The sequence below is a fragment of the Harmonia axyridis genome, chromosome 2, assembly GCF_914767665.1.
Source record: "Harmonia axyridis chromosome 2, icHarAxyr1.1, whole genome shotgun sequence".
NCBI classification, from domain to species: domain Eukaryota; kingdom Metazoa; phylum Arthropoda; class Insecta; order Coleoptera; family Coccinellidae; genus Harmonia; species Harmonia axyridis.
In genome coordinates, this window is record NC_059502.1 from 33,340,742 (window position 1) to 33,361,895 (window position 21,154).

Below are 21,154 nucleotides of genomic sequence, written 5' to 3' on the forward strand. Positions count from 1 at the left end.
AACCGACGCTCAACACTAGTTTTTTTGGTATAAAAAATCAGATGTATAATCGGTTGAAATTTAAAAAAATTAATACATTCTCCTAGGAATCCTGAGGTCTCGGAAAAAGTAGAAAATGCCGCCTTCCAATATTTGCCACCTCAGCCTCTAGGGCGGGCCCTGAGTCCAATCTAAATATTCGAGATCATTTTCTGCTCACAATTAGGAAATAACAAACATTCGAATAAAATTGTTGCTGCTTATTCCCTAGAACAAGTATGAAAATCACGTTATATAGTTTTGGGACAAGAAATTTTAATGAAAAGCTAACTTATGATCGACTTTTATTCAAATCTAAAAATAAATTGATATAATAATAATATAATAATAAATAATATAGTATAATATACTATAATCAATATAATAGAATATAATAATATAATATAATAGTAATAATAATTGATAAGTATATTGGCTGCGTTCAGCGAAAAGAGCAGTTGCAAATCTGATCCCTGAGCGCTCACGATCCTAAAGAGTTCAGGGAGAAATTTTCTGAACTAAAACACCTGTTCAGACAATTTTCTTGTGCTTAATGAGCGTAATTCAAAGTAGCTCAAGAAAATAGTGTCCGCTCACTAAACATGATGACCATGCGCTTACTGATCATATTCCTTCAGCGAAAATACTTCAAACTGTTTTACAACTGTTGTATCTGCTGAACGCAGCCAATGAAGCAAGGAACCAATTCTAAGATGAGGAAGAGTTCTGGAAATCTCTAACAAGATGGTTAGGTATATACATTTGGCTTTGGTAAAAGGGTAAGTGAAATAGAACATGACGTAATTAGTCTTATGAAATAATTCGAGTTTTTTGTGGACTTGGTACTTTACTTGAAAGGTAAAGTAGCCACACTTTAATCCATGGAATTGTTTAATACGCGTTTGGCACCCTTTTCGACTAAAAAATTCACAGAAACTACAGTTTCTGATGTGGACAACAAAAACTAATTGAAAAATTTCGTTGATAAGATTGTTTCTTCAGTTTTCAAGTGATTAGTCAAGGTAATGAGACGAAGGCGTTGGTGAAGGAGATTGAACTTCATTTTGAGGCGATGGAGAAAGTGAGATGGACTGAGATTTCACTTGGTGAATAGGTGAAGGTGAGAGTGAGACAGATTGTGAAGATTTGACATGATGGTAAGGTGATTGCAAATCTGGGAAAGAATTAGGAGATTGGTGAAAAGAAGATTGTGTGTATGAATTATTGGTATGTGGAGTTGCGTATGGGAGTGATGAATATGGAGATCGTGTTTGGAATGGTCCTGTATATGAATTCAAATTAATCCTAGTATCGAAATTCAATTGTTCTAATTTGGCATGAAATAATATATCACCAATTAATTTCTCTGCTAAACAACGCTGTAATTTATTCGTGATTTCTGTGATTTGGGAGCTAACATAGCGTCCAAAAGTATTTGCAGAGTTCTCTCCACCAGAATAGTTGATTGAATTATGTGTGCCTTCAACTACATCCTCTTGATCTTTGGGCAGTTCATTTGATTGTGACTCATTTGAATATTTTGTCTTTTTCCTTTCAGGTTCCTGCAACAGAAGATATGTAAATAGTTATAAAAGGCAAGATCATTGGGAAGCAAATATTAGATATTTGCTCTTAGGTAATCTATTCCAACTAGTGAATCCTTTGTACCACAATAATAAGTGGGCATTGAACTTTCAGTACAATTTTCCTTGGAATATTCAAAGCAAATTACGAATTTATTTTGTGTATGCAGGCCATACAGATAGTGTCTTGTTGCCATTGATTCTGGAGTACAATTTCGTGAACTTAAAAGCAATGAACTTCATTTCTTCCTTAGTAAGTAAACAATCATTCTGAAAAAAAAAAAAGCTTTTGTCGAGTCGTTTCTGCCTGACCTCACCTAGGGTGCAGAGACATTATGGAACGCTCGATGCTGAGAATAGAAAGAGATAATGCCGATATTTGTAAGACAATGAGTGGATGATGTTCTGGACTTTGAGATTAAACGACGGCAGGTGTCCAAGGAAAATTTTGGAATGGCGACTAAGATCGGATAAACGAAGCCCAGGCTGACCTCCAATCAGAAGGTCCGACGACCTGAAAATAATTAACACCAATTGGATAGCTACCACTCAGGACAGAGAAAAATGAAAATGCCTTGGTGGGGCCTATGTTCGGCAATGGACGTTTCAAAACTGAATGATGATGGTTATAATGAAGTACAATCCAATGGTCTGAAGTCATGAAACTAAAGAAATAGATGAGAGGTTTCATGGTGTTGACTTTGAAGCAAATGTTTCAAATCTTTGGATACTTACATTCGTCTCGTTTTCCTGTTTAGAGTCTGTGAAATTGTCGGATTCTTTAGTCGATGAATCCTTCTTTTCATGTAAGAATGAGAAATATTGATAGTACCACAAGGATGTTTGATATTTCTTGCTACCGTCACCTCCAGATTTACTTCCATCCATCTGAAGTAATAATGTAAAAATATATTAATAGCAAGTCAAAAATATCAGTAAGTAGAGTTGCACAAGTTTGACTTGAAAGTTTGAGATTGACTTGAGTTGGACTTGAAATTAAGTCAAACTCAATTCAATGTTTCTGACAAATGATTCGAGTCAAATCAAACTGGACAACGGTTACAACCTGTTTGTCAAGTCAAGTCAAGTTTGTGAGTAAAATCAAACTAGTTTGACCTGAATGCACTCTAATCCTAACCTCTTTCGAATATATGCAGCAGCGAGCGTTTGGTGGCAAGCGTCGAAGGGATTCCAGTCGGGCAGTCAAGTTCATACTCTGATTTACAGTCGTACGGCCATGTCCCGAGCTGTCTGACTGGAATCACTTCGACGCTTGCTACCAAACGCTCGAAAAAACGCTTCGTGAGTGGCGGGCATAAAAGCAGAAAAGCCCGTTACAATATTGTATAATGCATCCATTATGAGTCATTGTTTCGTGTGTTTGGAGTCGTTGAAGTGATGTCAACCATAAATCACATTTCTTCGAAAATAAGGATAGTTGTATAAACATTCAGGTTATGCATGGCAAATCAATCCTTCACAAAGACAATTTTTCGATGCGAATTACTCAGTTCAGTACTTTGATAACTACAGTATTGAAATTTTTTGACGAGAATGAAACAAAAAACCGAAAACAACGAGTAAGTGCATACCGATTACGAATGCAAAAATTACAGATGGCAAATAAGGGGCGACACCGACAAAGAGACCACTGTAAATGACAGAACCCAAAATTTGAGTTCTGTTTACTCCTATATTTTGAATTTGTACAGAATGAATAGAGGCCAGCCGAGAGAAAGAATACCATGAACATGTGTACCTTGTTTCGCATTCAACCTGTATTATTTTTGTTTTTGTTTCATCATACATCTGCTCATAAGTTGAAATTGCTATTTGACATGTAAATTTCCATTTTATATTTTAAAATGTGGTGTCTGTTCTAATTTATTATTTTAACTGTAAATACTTGACAAAAATTTTGTTTATACACTGTGTGTTCAATGTTTTGTGTATCACATCGTTAGCCGACAACAATTAACTAAGGGTGAGTCACCACCTACAGTTTTTCAAAGCTTCTGTAATGGTCTATTATTGTATTCTAGCTGTGAAGAAGTCTGAATATACAAACGAAACGTCGCTCAGTTAAAAAGTTGTGTTTCACTGGCTGTCCTACCTCCCATTATCCTTGTTTATTATATACATTGCGAAGGACGTGAAATTGTTGATATGCTTTAAATGATTAAAATGAATTAAGTTTGGTGGACTTTTCAATATATTATAATTTACAAAAAAAATCAATATATCAACTGACCTTATTCTTCTCACGTCTATACACGGCTCGCATATTCTCAAGTTTCTTTTTCAGGTCGTTCACAGAAATATTTTTATTGTATTTAGAATAATAATCCTTTAGTATTTCTAGTGCTTGATTTCGAGCTTCTCTGTTGGAATACGACTCATGTGTCGTATCCCACAAGCATGGCAGACTTTTATAACGTTGCAAAACTTCAATAAGAACTTCTCGTTCGGTCACTACTATTGCCATGATGCGAAACTTCATTCCCTTTATCTTCGAACGCTACTAATACGATTTGTTCGGTCTGGTCCGGTCTGACCTTGCAGAAAGAGCGAACCGAGTTCGAATCGAGCTGACACGACATGATTTATTTTCATGCCGCCAGAGTGCTCTACAGACGAACAGGTTTGATACGGGACGGACAATATCCGCTCGCTGGGCCGTACCATAGTATAAAGATTATACTATGGCCGTACTAGGTTCAATCGTCTATAAAAGCCATAGAGCTTGGAGTAATGTTGAGCGATACTCCGTGACGTATCGATACTCTGAAATCGTATCGCTTCGAAAGTATCGATACACTAAATATTTAAATAGTTTTTTTGTATTGTCAAAAAACAAACCATTTTTATAGAGAGAGAAAATGTCTTTATTGACTCAAAGCCAAGAGCCATCGACCTTAGGTCCTTCAGTTCCATTTTTATATTTATAAGGATGGGAAATTTTGATCTTTTGTACCTACTATATATTCATCTATACATTAAGTAGTATTTTCAGTTTTGAAATTGTACATATTGTAAATAAAAGTAATGACTTAATCATTTAAATGCTCTAGAAATATACCAGGTGTCCCAAGTTATCGTATGCAGGCAATATCTAGCTATTTGACAAGATAATGAAAAAATAAAACAATTGCTCTGTATAACATCAAAATACCATCCCAATGATGTATAAAAAAGGTCCGTATATCTGACAGCCTTGTGGTAGCTACCCCTTAATTTTTATTTTCAAATGACACCCCCTTTGTATTGTCAGTGGAAATTGCTTGTCATTCTATTTGGAATACAACGATAGCACATACTTGTTACTTTTTTTTTATTAATAACAACAAAAACATTAACCTTTTGTGAAGTATGAATTGCAACCAAAATACCTACTATGCAATTCAAAAAATGAAAAAAAATTTCAAGCAAGTTTTTCGCTATGAAAAACAAAAGATTCATCTACTTCTCATATATGAAGTTTTTACAGACATGGGTGGAGGCATCTAATTTTTTGATATTATTAATAAAAACATTAACATTTTGTGAAGTATGAATTGCAACCAAAATACCTACTATTCAATTCAAAAAACGAAGAAACAATTAAAACATCGGTTCAAAAAATATTAATGTTTTTGTTGTTATTACTGAAAAAATAACAAGTATGTGCTATCATATACAAAGGTGTAGCATGACTGGGTTGGACATAGCCTAGTGGTGAATGCAGGTCATCCAGGTCTTTCGAAAAAGTAGTTTGTGTTTCGGACATACAGGGTGATGAAAATTTGCCTTAATTTCTGATATTCATAACTTGGAAATCAGCAGTCCGATTTTGTTCAAATTTTGTGGTGGTGTTCACTTCATACTTCATACACCTCATACAATACGAAACTTTCAATGTAATTTCAATATTTCCGCGAGAGTATTTAGATAATTGGTTTTTTTTCCTTAAGACTTCGATATCTATATTTTAACACGTTTTAAAGGTCCATTGTTATTGCCATGAAAAATATATAATTCAGTTTAATGAATTGAATGGCATACTTTTTCAAAAAAGAAGCAAACGAATGAATTCAAGTTTATCCAAATTTTTTTTCGATTTCTTTCGTGATATTTGATGTTATCAGCTGTGATTTTGAATTTATAGCTTTCCTCACACTTTTCTTCATTCTAACACGCTGAGTAAAATAATAATTAAAAGTATGTATGCATGATCAAACAGTGAATTCTCTCGAAGCTAAACATTAAATTCGAAACAAAATGACGTAAACATCTCAAAAAACGTTAACTGTGACTTGTGAGTATATTTACTTTACAGCAAAAATAAATACGTATTGATCTGTGTTTCTGTTGAAGATACTAGATAGGTATTCCAAAATTACCCAAACATTTTTTTTCAGTAATTTTATGGTTTATATGATACTCATATCAAATCATAGAAATTAAATACTGTTTGAGAAATAGAGGGAAGTTAACTTTTTTAAAATAGGACAGCCTATAATTTTCAACACAGTTTTTTGTCCGCAGATTCATCGAAGAGCATCCCATTTTCATTTATTCTTATTTACTCAGCGATTTAATTCATTTTGTTTATATTTTATAAGTGTAATCATGTAATTCTCTTCTCTATCTCTTGACGGTAATTCATTTAATTAATCAATTAATTAATTTTTTTACGATCGTTCAGACGAAAAATTTAAATTCGATTGCAGAGCCATCTGTGAAAAATTGTTCGTTAAATCTTAAAAAATTGTTCGTACAAAACTTATTATGTTGCCATAGATTATTAACCTGCAAGAAAAAAACATTCCCGTTTGAAATTCCAAAGTTGACCTCTATCCCCCCACAAAGGTAAAGAAAATGTAAGAGGCTTTAGCATACGTGGATTTACCACCCTCATCCCTCCAAACCATCAAACTTTTACTCGAATCATTTTTCAGTAAGATGTTTCCTTTTCGGGAGTTTTGGCTTATTCAACTCAAAAAATTCAACTGGTATAGAATAATAATTTCAAATCCAGAAAAAAATGAGTAAAGGGTTGACCTGAAGTCAAGAGCTGTTGATTACTCGTTCATTCATTCGTCATTAGCGCCCTGGAGATGTTCGCAGTTTCTGAAAATTTTCGATTCTCGATTGCCAAAATTAATAACCTATACTGGGTGATTTACCGCGATCGCCTATTAGACGTTCATGGAAAACTAATCATAATTTTTTGCTGAAAATTTGCATGAAGGGTTTAGGACAATGATCCTTCTCCCAAAAATATTTTCAGTTCCCTACAAATTCCGGTTATACCGGAAAAAGACCACTACTGCCTCATTCCAAATGGCAAACCCAGTACACTATTGCATCATCAGATCATCAGCTTTTTTATGATGATGATGATAATTTCAGCAATATGCCATACTGAAGAAACTAAAATTCGATGTTTGTATAACTAAATTTGACATTTCATGAATTGTAATCAATTATTTGTAATTGAAAATTATTTTGGTTTATGGATTTCTGAACAAAACCAACGAACAATTAATTACAATTTATGAAATGTCAAATTTTGTTATCCAAACATCGATTTTCAGTTTATTTCTTTGTATTCCAGACTACTCCACAACAGTTAGAAATTGCGGTTTTTCCTCAATAAAAGTTCTTTCTCGATTACTCTCAAGGTATTCATTTTAGGTATATGGTTTGCCTAAGTAACCCCTCTATTTTAAAACATAGAATTGGCTGAAATGATAAAAAATATAGGTTCTAACTTGAAAATTTTGAGTTTTGATGTATTTGTTTTGTCCAAGTTCATGATCTTCTGATAAACACCCTGTAACTTCTGGGAACGAAGCGAAAACAGTCTTATAATACTACAAATTTGCAGAATCGAAAGTGAAAAAGGATTTTTCGAAAAAAACTTTTTTTCATAAGAATCCCATGAATCCCAAGGAATGGCATATTGTTAATTTAACTAATAAAGAATGTTACGCGTTACTTTATGAGCACACACAATACTATTGTATTTTTGTCCACCCTGTACCAATTGGAAACAACATGTTATAAATTTTTGGAATCAGCTCAGCTAGAATAATCAGAATTCTGTGACAACATGTGGGTGTTCCATATGAAAAAAATGACTCGAAAGTAATTCACCCTGTATATTAGTTTATCATTTTGAAATGCGGTAAATTAAAATAAAAAATCGAAGTGTTTCAAGATTATTTCTTAAAATGGTCTGTTTTGCTAAAAATGAATTTGTTCCATACTTTACGGACACAGTGTATAAATATTCAGCACGAAATTATGATTAGTTTTCTAAAAACGTCTTAAATATGCTATCACGGGAAATTGTTCTGTATATTTTCTATGTAGATATTTTAAATATAATTTCTCCCATACTTTTGGAGAAATCGCAGTGTTTTTCATTCTTATTCGAAGTTTCAAGGGTTGTTTGAAATGTTTTGCCTCAAACGAAAACAGTAGCGAGCAGGTGAAATCGCGCATTGATCAACCAAGCCATAGAATGAATACCGCTTAAGTACCAGTTCAATAAACCTCTCAAACAAAAAATTCATATATAGATTGACCGTATCACAAAAACGACCCCTATAAACATTATCAGCGATCAGGAAAAAAAAACGTTACGAACACCTTCGACAAATGTTCGCAGGAGCAAGCTGCACACAAAAATTCATATCATAAATAAATTAAAAGGAACAATTAGATCGTACAAAAGGACCGATCGTTGAGCGCATATGCATTGCTGAGGCATATGTGCAAACATGTGCGCGGTCTTATGGGAAATCACCTGGCAAGGGTGTCGCAACGCCCTGGGAACGAGAACCGGCGCCCGTGGGGTGGCAGAAACCCCGATCGGAAAGGCCGAGCTTGTATTACGGGGATAGAGCAATGCCTTCTGTCTATTAGTTGGTACTTGCTAGACATCTGACTTGATGATTGCGTTTGCACATGCTCGCGACATATGCAGCGCGAAAACAGATGAACGGATCATCTGGACTCCCAAATGTCGTTGGGGTATTTCCGTGTACGTATTAATTAGGAATGATATCTTCGAGGGTTACTAATTGATTTCGGTGCTGGTGCTTTCGACTTTCTTGAGGATCTGTCTGTTTATAAATGTTGGTGGTGCGATGAAATTTTGGTGTTTATTGAGTAAATTATATGATGAAAAATTTAAAAAGCTCTCAGAGGAAGCTTTTGCACCCCTGTCGGTTCAAATTCGTATTCATTTAGTTCTTTCACGAAATCTCACATCAACCTTCAAACCGTTATATTAGAATAAAGTATATTCTCTAATTATGTGGTTAATCCGTTCATTCTGCCACATATTGTTGAACAAAATCATGCAAGAATATCGCAGATTCGCAGAAATTTCATATATTTTATTATTATACAGGATTAGAACTACTTAGAGGGACACTACATCAAGGATATCGAAAACCGTTAGAAATATAGGGTGGCTAAAATTACAAAAAAGTTGCGATATTTAGGAATGAGTGTGTAGGTGTAAACAGATCCAAAATATCTTCAATAGTTCCCGAGATATCGCCAAATATAAATGAGTTATACAGAAAAAAAATCCCGATTTTCAGTTTTTTCGAGATATCTCGGGAACCATTTAAGATATTTTGGATCTGTTATATCCAACACACTAATCCCCAAATAACGCAACTTTTTTGTAATTTCAGCTACCCTATATCTCTAACGGTTTTCGATATCTATGTAGTCTCCCTCTGAATTGTTCTAACCCTGTATATTAATAATAATAATAAAGTTTATTTGCTTTCAACACAACCTAATATAATATTCTAATAAATATTGCAAATAAACACGATGAACAGAGGCTCACTAGAGGTTCGCCTGTATACAAAAAAAAATTTCGTTCGGTATGAACAATAACACAAATGGAATCATATAGAATCTAAAAATCTATTATCGGGTTGAAACTGTCAAAATCTGGTTCCTAGTTCTGTCCAATTCGGGGTAAAAATGTCTTAATCATGAGTAAATATTTGTCACTATTCTTGAGGGCACTTAATAACTCTCTGTTTAGACATGATGGATATGTGTTTGATTGTCTCAGTCTTTAATTGTCGGAAATTCATCTTGATGATTAAAAAGTAAAATAACTTATTTCCGCTTTAAAGCGGAAATAAGTAAATTTATAAGTAAGTTATTTTACTTTTTAATCATCATGATGGATATGAATAATAAGGTAAGTAAATCCACACCAACACTCACTGAATTCCCAAATCATTGAATACCTTCGCATCTCCATTCAGTAGCCACAATTTCACCTTCCTATTGAATGATCTACGATTTTTTAGTGTTCTATATTCCATAGGAAGAAAAGCGAACATATTGATACTCGGAACTCTCCTGTCACGGATTTATTTATCTGTCAAATTTGAGATATAGAAAATTGCATTCTTCAATGAAAAATTCACTAATCGATATTTATGAAAATATTCCAATAATTTCAATAAAGATTCAGTGAATTAGAGGAAATAATGTATAATACTTGTACAAACGCCTCATTCTAACACTCGTTCATTTACAAACTTACCACTTCGTGGCTCGATTTTGAATTTATGAACTCGTGGAAGAATATCAATGCCTTCTGCACACATATTATAAATAACTATTCTAGCCAAGTGACAGAGTCTACTTTCTCCACAAATTTGAATTAAAATAAAAAAGAATATGTTTATTTTTATTGAGGAGGAATCGAAACTCAAAAACATATCTCTCGTCAAAACCTTTTCTTTAATGAGACTTATATATAACGTTTTGAACAATTATTGAAATTAAAAACCGAAACGAAGTTATTTTCTGAAGCATATTCTAGAAAAATGGTTTTCAGAAGATGTCTATCTCCATTTCATAATTTCATTGATGTTTCATGAGGATATACTTGAAACACGTTTTTCGAGAAAGAATCTGTCTTCTTTGCTTCTTTCTATTTTCATAATATTTTTCATATACAGGGTGTCCACCTTATTAGGGTTATTAGATGTTATGAAACACTAATCATAATTTTGTCCTGAAAATTTGCATTTTGGATTTTAGATAATGATATTTCTCCCTGAAATATATACCGGAAATATTACTTTCTTTTTAATATTTCTGCAAATTTTAATAGATTCTGCAAATACGTACTATTATAAGATAGTTTGCGCTTTGGACCAAAAATGCATTGGGTGTTTATCAGAAAATCATCATATCAACTTGAACTAAGTTTATCAAAACTCAAAATTTTCAAATAAAAACCTATATTGTCTCAAACTTCAACATTTTCAGGACATAATTATGATAAGTTTTCCATAAACTAGACGTTTATAGAAAACGGTGAATCACCCTGTATATCCTTTGATTTCTGAGGTAGCATCATTGCAGTGACGACGCTAGGGGGCGCCAGGGGGGGCCCAGGCCCCCCTTGAATTTCTGCTGGCCCTGCCTAAAATTTGACATACTAAGGCTAAAAGATAAGCAGAACTATAGTTTCGCTTTACTTTGGCCACCCCAAAAAAAAATCGGACCCCCTCTTGGCCACCCCTGTTTTTGAAAGCTGGGGTCACCACTGCATCATTGTAGGAGCAGATTCAATAACTTTAGGTGGAGTATATCGAACCTCCAAATCTGGTTCGCTTCATCCATTTTTGTTTGTTTCAACGCCAAATATTCAATCATGTTATTCAAAAATACCTACATATATATGACGATCACAGATAGATTTTATTATCTATGTTATCGAAATGACTGCGTAATATTCAGTTCATAGTACATAGTAAGAGATGGAATTAGATGCAGTCAAAATGCTTAGACAGCAAACTGCTAAACGAAGTGAAACAACCGATGATACTAGGAGCGCAAAAGGTGCAAAAGCTTGGATTTCAGCAGGAAGACACAGAAAATAAGAATATACTTCTCACTATGAATTCTGAATTCGACAATAAGGGAAAATAACAAATTCCAAATGCTCAAATTTAATCGGGAATCGATCAAATAAATATATTTCATTCAATACAATATACATTCATTATGATATAGTAAAATTGTGGATTTCACAATATATCATAATCTGACATCATCTAACCATGTTGGGGACACGTAAAAATTGCGTATCTATGTTTATTATTCTATGGCAAAATCTGATTAGGGGTTCTATAAGATGAGGATAACCGTTACAAATTTTAATAAATTCTAAACGATTGATTCGATCGATTCAAAATAGTGCATTCGGAAGTAAAACAATAATTTTAAACTTTATTCGAAATCTCTTAAGTATCGCTGCTCCAGAATCAGAGAAACTTCAAGCAGGATATCGGAAACAAAAATTCAAAATGTCACTGACAACCAATCTGACCGGTTTCAGATTCTTCATGAATGAATTATTATTTTTGCAAGTATTTGCCAGAATAAGAAGTTTATATTATTAAAGGGTTTGAACGAAAAATAATACAATAAAATGTGTATAAAGAAAGTTCATATTTTATTAGGCAATCTATATGCATCTGCTCTGAAATCGAAAGAATATTGATGATCACCACAACTTTCTTCAGCCTATCTCGCATTGCCATTTAAGTAAAGTAACAGTTATCTTCGCGTATTCCCACGCAACCGAGTTCAGCGATCTTGCTAGAATAATTTGATGTGACGTTAATGGAGTAAAAACACCTTGTGAGAACTCCATGCATGTCTTCTAACTACTGGATTAATTTTCCCAGAGTTGAACCTCAGGAACTGGAGGAGAAAAATTTTCAAATTTATTTTTTAAGGTTTTTATATTTTCGTGCCAGGAGTGATTATTTTAAATCGATCATAGAAGAAACTCTCATAACAATTAATTTCCAAAGATCTTCATAATTCCATAGTATGAATTCTGAAACCTGAATGAAAATATTCATCGACATGTAATGAATCGTTGTATAAATTTGCAATAATTAAATGGGAAAAAAATCTCACATCTCACACTCACTTTCATTAAAACGGTATTTTCCTACCATATATGGTATTTCGAATTTAAAATACCAAGGCGTAGTGCACACTTTTTTATGGCAATATATTAGAAATATGGAAAATTATAGGACAATTAGTATATTACTTGCCTTCTCGAAAATATTGAAAAGATCCTGTCTTCAAATCCAATCAACAAGGTTTTCTGAAGGCTGGAAACTAGAAGACTGCTATCGTTAAGACATATTATTTCGTTATTGGAAAACTGGGAAACTTCAATTAGTTTTTTCATTGCCTTTGACTGCCTCCCTCACAAAAGATTCTTATCAAAAAATATTCAACTTTGTGTCTATTCCTCATTCCTCCACAATAATACATCCTTATAAAGCTTTATTATTGTTGAGGAATAGACACAAAGTTGTCTATTTTTTCATATCCTTCATCAGGTAGATTCATCAAATCTTTACAAAGGATTCTTGATAATCTTCTCTTCAATGAGTCAAACCACCAGACTCTTCTGATACAAAGCAATCTGAATTGAAGAATCCGGATAATAAAGGTCGAGGTAAATGCCTAATATTTTCAATTAGCCGGAAAAATAATTGAAATCGGGGTTCCACAAGTTAGTATTGCGGTCATATACTATTCTTATTTTATATAAATGATCTATCTGAAAACACTTCAGACCTTCAAAACTGAGTGTTGAAGTGTTTTGAGAAACAGACTTCAACCCTCCAACTTACTTTTTGGGTATCGCTTGAATCGCTGCATCATCTTGGGGTCATATGGTAGGTTTGAAAATATATAATAAGCAGTTGTGTACTCTTTGAGATTATTATCGAATCAAACGGACTTTTCTTGCTCGAAGTTTAGTCTATTTTGCTATTTCAAATCGCTTTACAGCAAATATCATAAAATCAGAATGAAATTGTTGGATATTAGAGGAAATCAGTTATTAATAAACATACTCATTTCAAGGGAGTTTAGATTCTCTGAAATCAATGAAAAAACGGACTTGGAATTTCACCTTCTTAAGATTAAATCAATATTGACATTAATTATTACAAATTTTGTGTGAGATATGAACATCTCACGATAATAATTAAGGTATATAAGTAATAAATACAAAATATTACTGAATATATTTCACGAAACTGACCATCATTACCGTCAGTTCAAAGTATTCTAATCAAGTCAAATGAAAAACTTTCTAGACCAATGCTAAAAATCTCAGAATTTTCTCGGTCTTATAGAAAAAAAAGATTACTCTTGAAAATAATTGAAATAGTATGAATTTTGTTTTACTAAGAACAATTCCTTCGAAAGCAACTGGTTTCTGAGATGGATCCAACGTCATGCGGCTGAGAAGTGAACTCAATATCCAATATCCCCTTAATCCGCCTCTGAGTGATACTAATCCAACACGTCGTGTTTCAGTTCCCAGTTTTCATCTCATCTTTGTTCCGGGCAAATGTTACGTGTTATCTTATTATCTATTGTTTCATTCATGGTAAAGCTTTAGACTTGTTGTTTTCAGGTCTATGATACCGTGAATGAGGCGGAGGTATCATTTTACCTTGGCTCTGACGTCTCTATCAGTTCTTTTTCAACCCGTTATGATTACATATTTCCTCAACACTTTTTTCGTTGTGGGTTGCATTTTTACTTGTTACTGATCTAATAAGGAAACTGGATGAAACTGTTCATGGTTGATGTATATAATTCATGTTAGATGGAATTGTGGTTAATTTTACTGATCAACAGATGGATAATACTGGGTGTTCTGCGAATAAGTTCAGTCAGCTATTCCAATTCACTTCAATCATATCGGTTCTTATAATTTTCACGCCAGTTATTTCATAAACCGCTATACAATAACATAATGTCTTCATGCGGAACATTTTTTACCGAAATTTGATTAAAGATGTTTATCTTCTTTATGTCTTCATGTTATTGTTTGAAAATTACCGCGCTAATTTTACATATTGTTTTGAACTTTTCTTTCATCTAGCATAATATCTAAACGCAAAACTATCAGAGTAATATATGTTGCACTTAATTTTAGTTTGTTACGCACAGGTAATCAAACCCTTGAATTTGGTTACCTCTGTAACATGTTTTTTCTGTTTGTTGACTGTATAAGAAATAGTTCAATAAACATTATTATTATTATTATTAATATGTTTGAAAAAGGAGTGAATTGTTCAGAATACTGAGTGTCAGCGGAGTGTAACAGATTTGCACACAACTAACAATGCTGTTATGGGCGAAATCTCATTCCTAAGTTCAAAGGTTGGAGAAGTTGGGAATATGGTTGTCACTGCGAGTAACTCTGTGAGTGGTGTTGATTCTGATGCTGTCAGAATGAAAGAAATCTTGGAAAGACTTAAGAAATCCTACAATATCATAGTTGAGAACATCCCTGAAGGCAATGATGCTGATGACGTCGAGGTGGTTAAAGAAATCTTGAATTCTATCGATAAATAATTCCGCATGTGATACTGTTGTTTCTGTTTCAAGAATCGGTTGAGCTAGTAAAGACCATCGATCAGTTAAGGTCTTCTTCAGCAATTTTCAACACCCCTGAAGAATTACCATATTTCTGATGAAAAATCACTCGAGCAAGTTGAACAACTCAACCGAACTCGTGAAGAACTCAAAAAGCGGTTGGCTGAAGGTGAAAAGAATATCACAATTGAATATATAGGGCGAGTTCTCCATCGTTTCCTCTCTTGGTGTTTCTTCATCGGGGAGCTTGTAGCTCACTTCGAGGAATGGCCGGACTTATACACAAATCTGGTTCCTCTCTCGGCAAAAAAAAATCCTAAGAGCACCAATCAATAGTTCGCCTTCTTGCAGATTCATGGATATGATGAATAACTATAATCTCCATCAAGTTGTCACTCAATCCACTAGATTTCGTCATAATCAGATTTCATCTTTACTGAACCTTACTCTCTTTAACGATGATAGTTTGGTTTCTTCCTTGGATTACCTACCTGGTACCTACTGTTCATTGGGATATTGTTTGGGACAACAGTGATGTTATAAATATGTGGGACATATTAGGTGAAGTGTGTCGTTGTTAATTAATTTTTATTGCCTCTTTACTCTCTGGAATTTTAAATTTTTGTTATTTAGTTCTTTTTTAGTTTTAGTATATTGCTTCTGTTATTTAGTTATGTCTTCAATAATATTGTATGAGTATTTTTTTAGTGAGTTTTATAGGCTTGAAAGCCTCTACTCTTTATTCAATCATAATAATAAAAAAATTTTTGAAATTGCAATTCTTCTAAATACTCATTAGTTTTATTCTTAAGACGGTATCATACAAATTTATATCTGCGGAAAAAATTTCAACAATTCTAAAAATTTTTTGAAACGATATTGTTCACAATAAATGATTTACATTGCAGTAAGATGAGTGAATTTCCTCTTCCTTCGGAAACAGTGTTAAACCAACCTGTACAGAATTTAAAATTTGAATCTTGATCCAAGGTGATAATGGAAAATCCCACACAGAATTGAAGATAACAAAAACGCCCTTTAAACCTGAATTTAAACTTCTTCCTTCGATAATATCTTGAAGTATATCATAAAATACAATTCTGGATTTAAAAGAACGAGAAAAGCTTTGACGTGAGCCTTTACTGTCCAAATTCGTACCATATAACGGGTGTTTTTTTTCGAGGTATATAACTTTAAGTTGGCATTACTGTTCAAGATGGTGACCGATTTAACAGCTATCAAGTGATTTATTCTCAGTTTGGTTTGGCAATTCATCATGAATAGACTCACGGCTGAACAACGCTTGCAAGTAGTGCAATTTTATTTCGAAAATAATGGTTCTGTGCGGAATACGTATCGCGCACTACGTCCATTTTATTTTGTTTAGCGATGAAGCGCACTTCTGGTTGAATGGCTACGTCAACAAACAAAACTGCCGCATTTGGAGTGAGGCTAATCCTGAGTGTATGTCGAAACACCGTTACATCCAGAACAACTGACTGTTTGGTGCGCTTTATGGGCTGGTGGAATCATTGGTCCGTACTTCTTCAAAAACGATGATGGCCAGAACGTTACAGTCAATGGTGATCGGTATAGAGCCATTATTACCAACTATTTCATTCCTGAATTGAACAACCATGATGTCCAGGAGCTGTGGTACCAACAAGACGGCGCAACATGTCACACAGCTCGTGCCACAATCGATTTATTGAAAGACACGTTTGGTGACCGCCTAATTTCACGTTTTGGACCTGTGAATTGGCCTCCAAGATCTTGTGATTTAACACCGCTAGACTACTTTCTGTGGGGCTATGTAAAGTCATTGGTCTATGCGAATAAGCCACAAACCCTTGACCATTCGGAAGACAACATTCGCCGTGTTATTGCCGATATACGGCCACAAATGTTGGAAAAAGTCATCGAAAATTGGACGTCCACATTGGACTACATCCGAGCCAGTCGTGGCGGTCATATGCCAGAAATCATATTTAAAATGTAATGCCACAAGATTATCTTGCGGATAAATAAAATTCATGTCAGTCAAATAATCCATCGTTGTTTTATTGCAATTTAAAGTTCTATAGCTCTAAAAAAAAAGACCATTTAATTACGCGCTCTATAATTCTGTCACAATGTCTGTAATTTTCGAATTTCGAACTGGAAATATACTCAAACACTAAAGTTGGTTTTGGAGGGGATTTCCACTATGCCAGATCCTCTTCCATTTAATGCTCTCTTGTGATGGGTATGGGGGTAAGCTATGGAATTTCAAATGGAAACACCTGTTTTTTTATTGCAGATTCGTATTTTAGCGCAAAAAAATACAATTGTTTTGTACGAACAATTTTTCACGAATCGTCGCAGATGGTTTCGTATTCGAATTAAAATTTTCATCTGAAAGACTCAAGCGTACCTGTTCCATCAAATTATTCACTCCAAATTAGGACATTTCCTGCTGAACTGTTTGTTTTCAGTACATGAACTGTCATTAATCATTTGGAAAATAATATCAGGTGTGTGAATAAGTCTTTCCCGTTTTTTGTAAGAGATGGCGCCACCAATACTGTGCGAGTATTTAATGGTTACATATGTCATAATCAAAGCTTATTCATCTGTCAACAATTCCACACTAACACATTAGTTGAAATTTTTTCGCATCATAAATTTTTGAAATCGTGAAAATGTCGAAATTTGAGCCGAGTCGACGTCATTTGCGGGAAGTTTCACTTTATTGGTTCAATTTGAAGAAATCTGCTGCCGAGGCGCATCGGTTGCTTCAGGAAGCTTATGGAGAAGGTTGTGTCGATGATTCAAGTGTTCGCGGATGGTTTCGACGCTTCAAAAGTGGCGATTTCGACGTGGAAGACAAGGAGCGTTCCGGGCGGCCGCAAATCTTTGAAGATCAAGAATTGGCGACTTTTCTTGATGAAGATTCGTGTCAAACGCAAGAAGAACTTGCTGAAGCATTGGGAGTTGACCGAACAACCATTTCCAAGCGTTTGAAAGCCATGGGAATGATCCAAAAGCAAGGAAATTGGGTACCGTACGAACTGAAGCTGAGAGACGTCGAACGGCGTTTTTTCACTTGCGAACAGCTGCTTCAGCGACATAAAAGAAAGGGTTTTCTGCATCGTATCGTGACTGGCGATGAAAAGTGGATCCGTTACGATAATCAGAAGCGAAGAAAATCATGGGGACTACCCGGCCATGCATCATCATCGACGGCCAAGCCAAATATTCATGGCGCCAAGCTCATGCTCTGTATATGGTGGGACCAGCTAGGTGTGGTTTACTATGAGCTTCTGAAACCGAATGAAAGGATCACAGGCGAGGTCTATCGACGACAATTGATGCGTTCGAGCCGCGCACTGCGAGAAAAACGGCCACAATACTCCGACAGGCACGACAAAGTTTTTTTGCAACATGACAATGCTCGCCCACATGTTGCACAGCCGGTGAAAACATACTTAGAAACGCTCAAATGGGAAGTCCTACCCCACCCGCCGTATAGTCCAGACATTGCTCCGTCTGATTACCATCTCTTCAGATCGATGACGCATGGCCTGGCTGACCAGCACTTCCATTCCTACGAGGAAGCCAAAAAATGGGTGGATGACTGGATAGAGGCCAAACCGGTCGAATTTTTTCGCAACGGGATTCGTATGTTGCCAGAAACATGGGGAAAAGTTGTAGCTAGCGATGGCCAATACTTTCAATAATTCATTTGTAACCATTTTTTCACAATAAAGGCTCAAAATTTGAAAAAAAACGGGAAAGACTTATTCACACACCTTATAAATTATTTGGTCTTTTTGTTTTTGTTCATAAAACTTCCTATATATTAAAAAGGATATATCGATTAGAAGAATATTATTTGGAATCTAGTAGAAATCTCAACGTCAAGCCTTTTATCTCTAAGTATGCGCAGTACGGATACGTGACGATTTCTGAAAAATTGTTCGTACAAAACTTTTGTATTTTTAGCGGTAGAATACGAACCTCCAATAAAAAAAGAAGGAATTTCCATTTTTAATTTCAAAGTTGATCGCCGTGGCCCCACAAGGAGGAATTAAATGAAAGAGGTTCTGGCATACATAGACTTCGGCATCAAGACCTTCTATTCGAAACATTTTTCTGTAAGATGTTTCCTTATCAATATTTTTGGAATGATTAAAAAAAAATCCCTCAGTATATATTCCATGAAATTCATTTGATTTCATTCATTGCGGTCTAGAAATACACAAGTTATTTTTTCCAAGAAAAGGCAAATAACTTGAGAATTACTCAAGATAGCTCAGAAAATGTCCACAAGTACACGAATTGGTCATATGAATTAAATATACCTCTGAATATACCTGCAATAAATTAAAATATTCAATTTGAAGAAGTTGAGATTATTTTCGGTGTATTTCTGAAATAAATTTCGGACTTTATCAGACCTTTCACTGGCTACGGCCTTGCATAAGTGCACTTCCCTCTTAAAACCGTCAACCTTTCGAAACATTTTTGCGTATGATGTTCACTTTTCGGGATTTTTGAAGGATTTAACTGAAAAATTCACTCGGTATATTGTTCCAATAGGACAAATAAAAGAATACTTTATTAGAGCATATTTTATTTTCGACATTTTCAACTGATTCAACTTAAAAAAAACACTCGGCTTATAATGGGTTGCACGAATCAGGTATTTCAAAAAATTAACTTGTTGATTTTGACGTTCATACTCTTAATTATACAATTATATACACGCATCGAATAACGAGGTGGGGTAAGTGGCAAGAAAGCACGAAAAATAAACCGGAGATTCACGAGATGGTTCTAGCTCTTGAACATCTTGTTGCGCTTGGCTAGTAAATCATAACACACGACCGGATGGGCGATAGCATTATATGAGGAAGAAGTACCTACATTAAACGATTTAATAGAAATCATGCCCGCAATTTGCAGACCAGAACGTCCAGAATTATGTCAGTTGTTTAGCAGTGGCGTAGCTTAAAAGAAAGGGAATTGGTTCTTGCATCTCTAATCGTAGAATTTCTTCATTGATTGATCATGTTCAATGAAGAAATATTGGATTTCATTTTCCATCATTTTTTAATCAGACATTATAGACAGACAGAGCTGAACAGAACTGAATACTAAGAACTGCAAGCAATAATTACTTCTTCATATTGAAAAAAAAAGTGTTAATTCCGGAAACTAATACATAAGTAGGTGCAAGAAAAGAAAGAAAATGAATTCAAAAATATGAATATGATTACCTATATTTCATTGTAGCATTTTTTACCGCAGGCAAATTTCTTTATTGAATCAGGTTTGAGATCATTTTCAGATATAAATTTCATAGTTCACGACCATCATAATCGCCGCCAAAAAATATCTAATTTATCTACGACTGCTTCATTTTAGAGGTATTTGACAATTGAATTTTTTGCATTTGCATTACGTAATGAAAACCATTACACAACTCAAATTTCATTATGTAACGCATTTTTTCGGAGTAGAATTCAGACAATAAATGAATTTGTACTTGCCTTACCAATAACCGGCACTGCTTCTTCTATATAGTGAGGAAGCCTTTCTGAATCACCAATTTCGACCAAATACATCAAATACCAGACAAAAATTTCAATCGAAAGGCATTAACTTTATAGACGTCAAATGTTGTCGAACTGCAAACTGTTAACCTTATCTTAGGCCTAAAATTCAAAATTCGATAGAAACAGAACGTTATAATAAAAAAAAGATTTGATTAGGATCAACTACCTGATAAAGAATAAAACATTTTACATATATGTATAATTCCAAAAAAAACTTATATAAAGTACATTAATTAATACAAAAATTCCTGTTGCCTGGCAACAACTAGATAGGAGGGAATATTATGATTTGTATAAATATTAGTGTACCCACTCACTCTTTGGGCTCTTGTGAATTCTAAGGAGATTGAAGATACGTCTCTTAAACTTCTCATCGTTTCCTGTATATTGTGTCCTTCTATGCCAATATGACCATTTCATATATAGAAATATGAGCGACAAATCTATGGACAAAAATGCAAGTACCGGCAATCCCAATTTTAA

General features: G+C 34.3%; 1 protein-coding gene across 1 annotated transcript; it reads right to left on the reverse strand.

Annotated features, from left to right (window-relative positions):
* Positions 1–306: 306 nt before the first annotated feature.
* Positions 307–4,232, reverse strand: LOC123671968. Its single transcript, XM_045605890.1, has 3 exons — positions 3,853–4,232; positions 2,337–2,489; positions 307–1,580 (listed from the first exon to the last, which is right to left on the reverse strand). The coding sequence occupies exons 1-3, from the start codon at positions 4,099–4,101 to the stop codon at positions 1,032–1,034; spliced, it is 951 nt and encodes a 316-aa protein (XP_045461846.1). The 5' UTR covers positions 4,102–4,232; the 3' UTR covers positions 307–1,031.
* Positions 4,233–21,154: the final 16,922 nt, after the last annotated feature.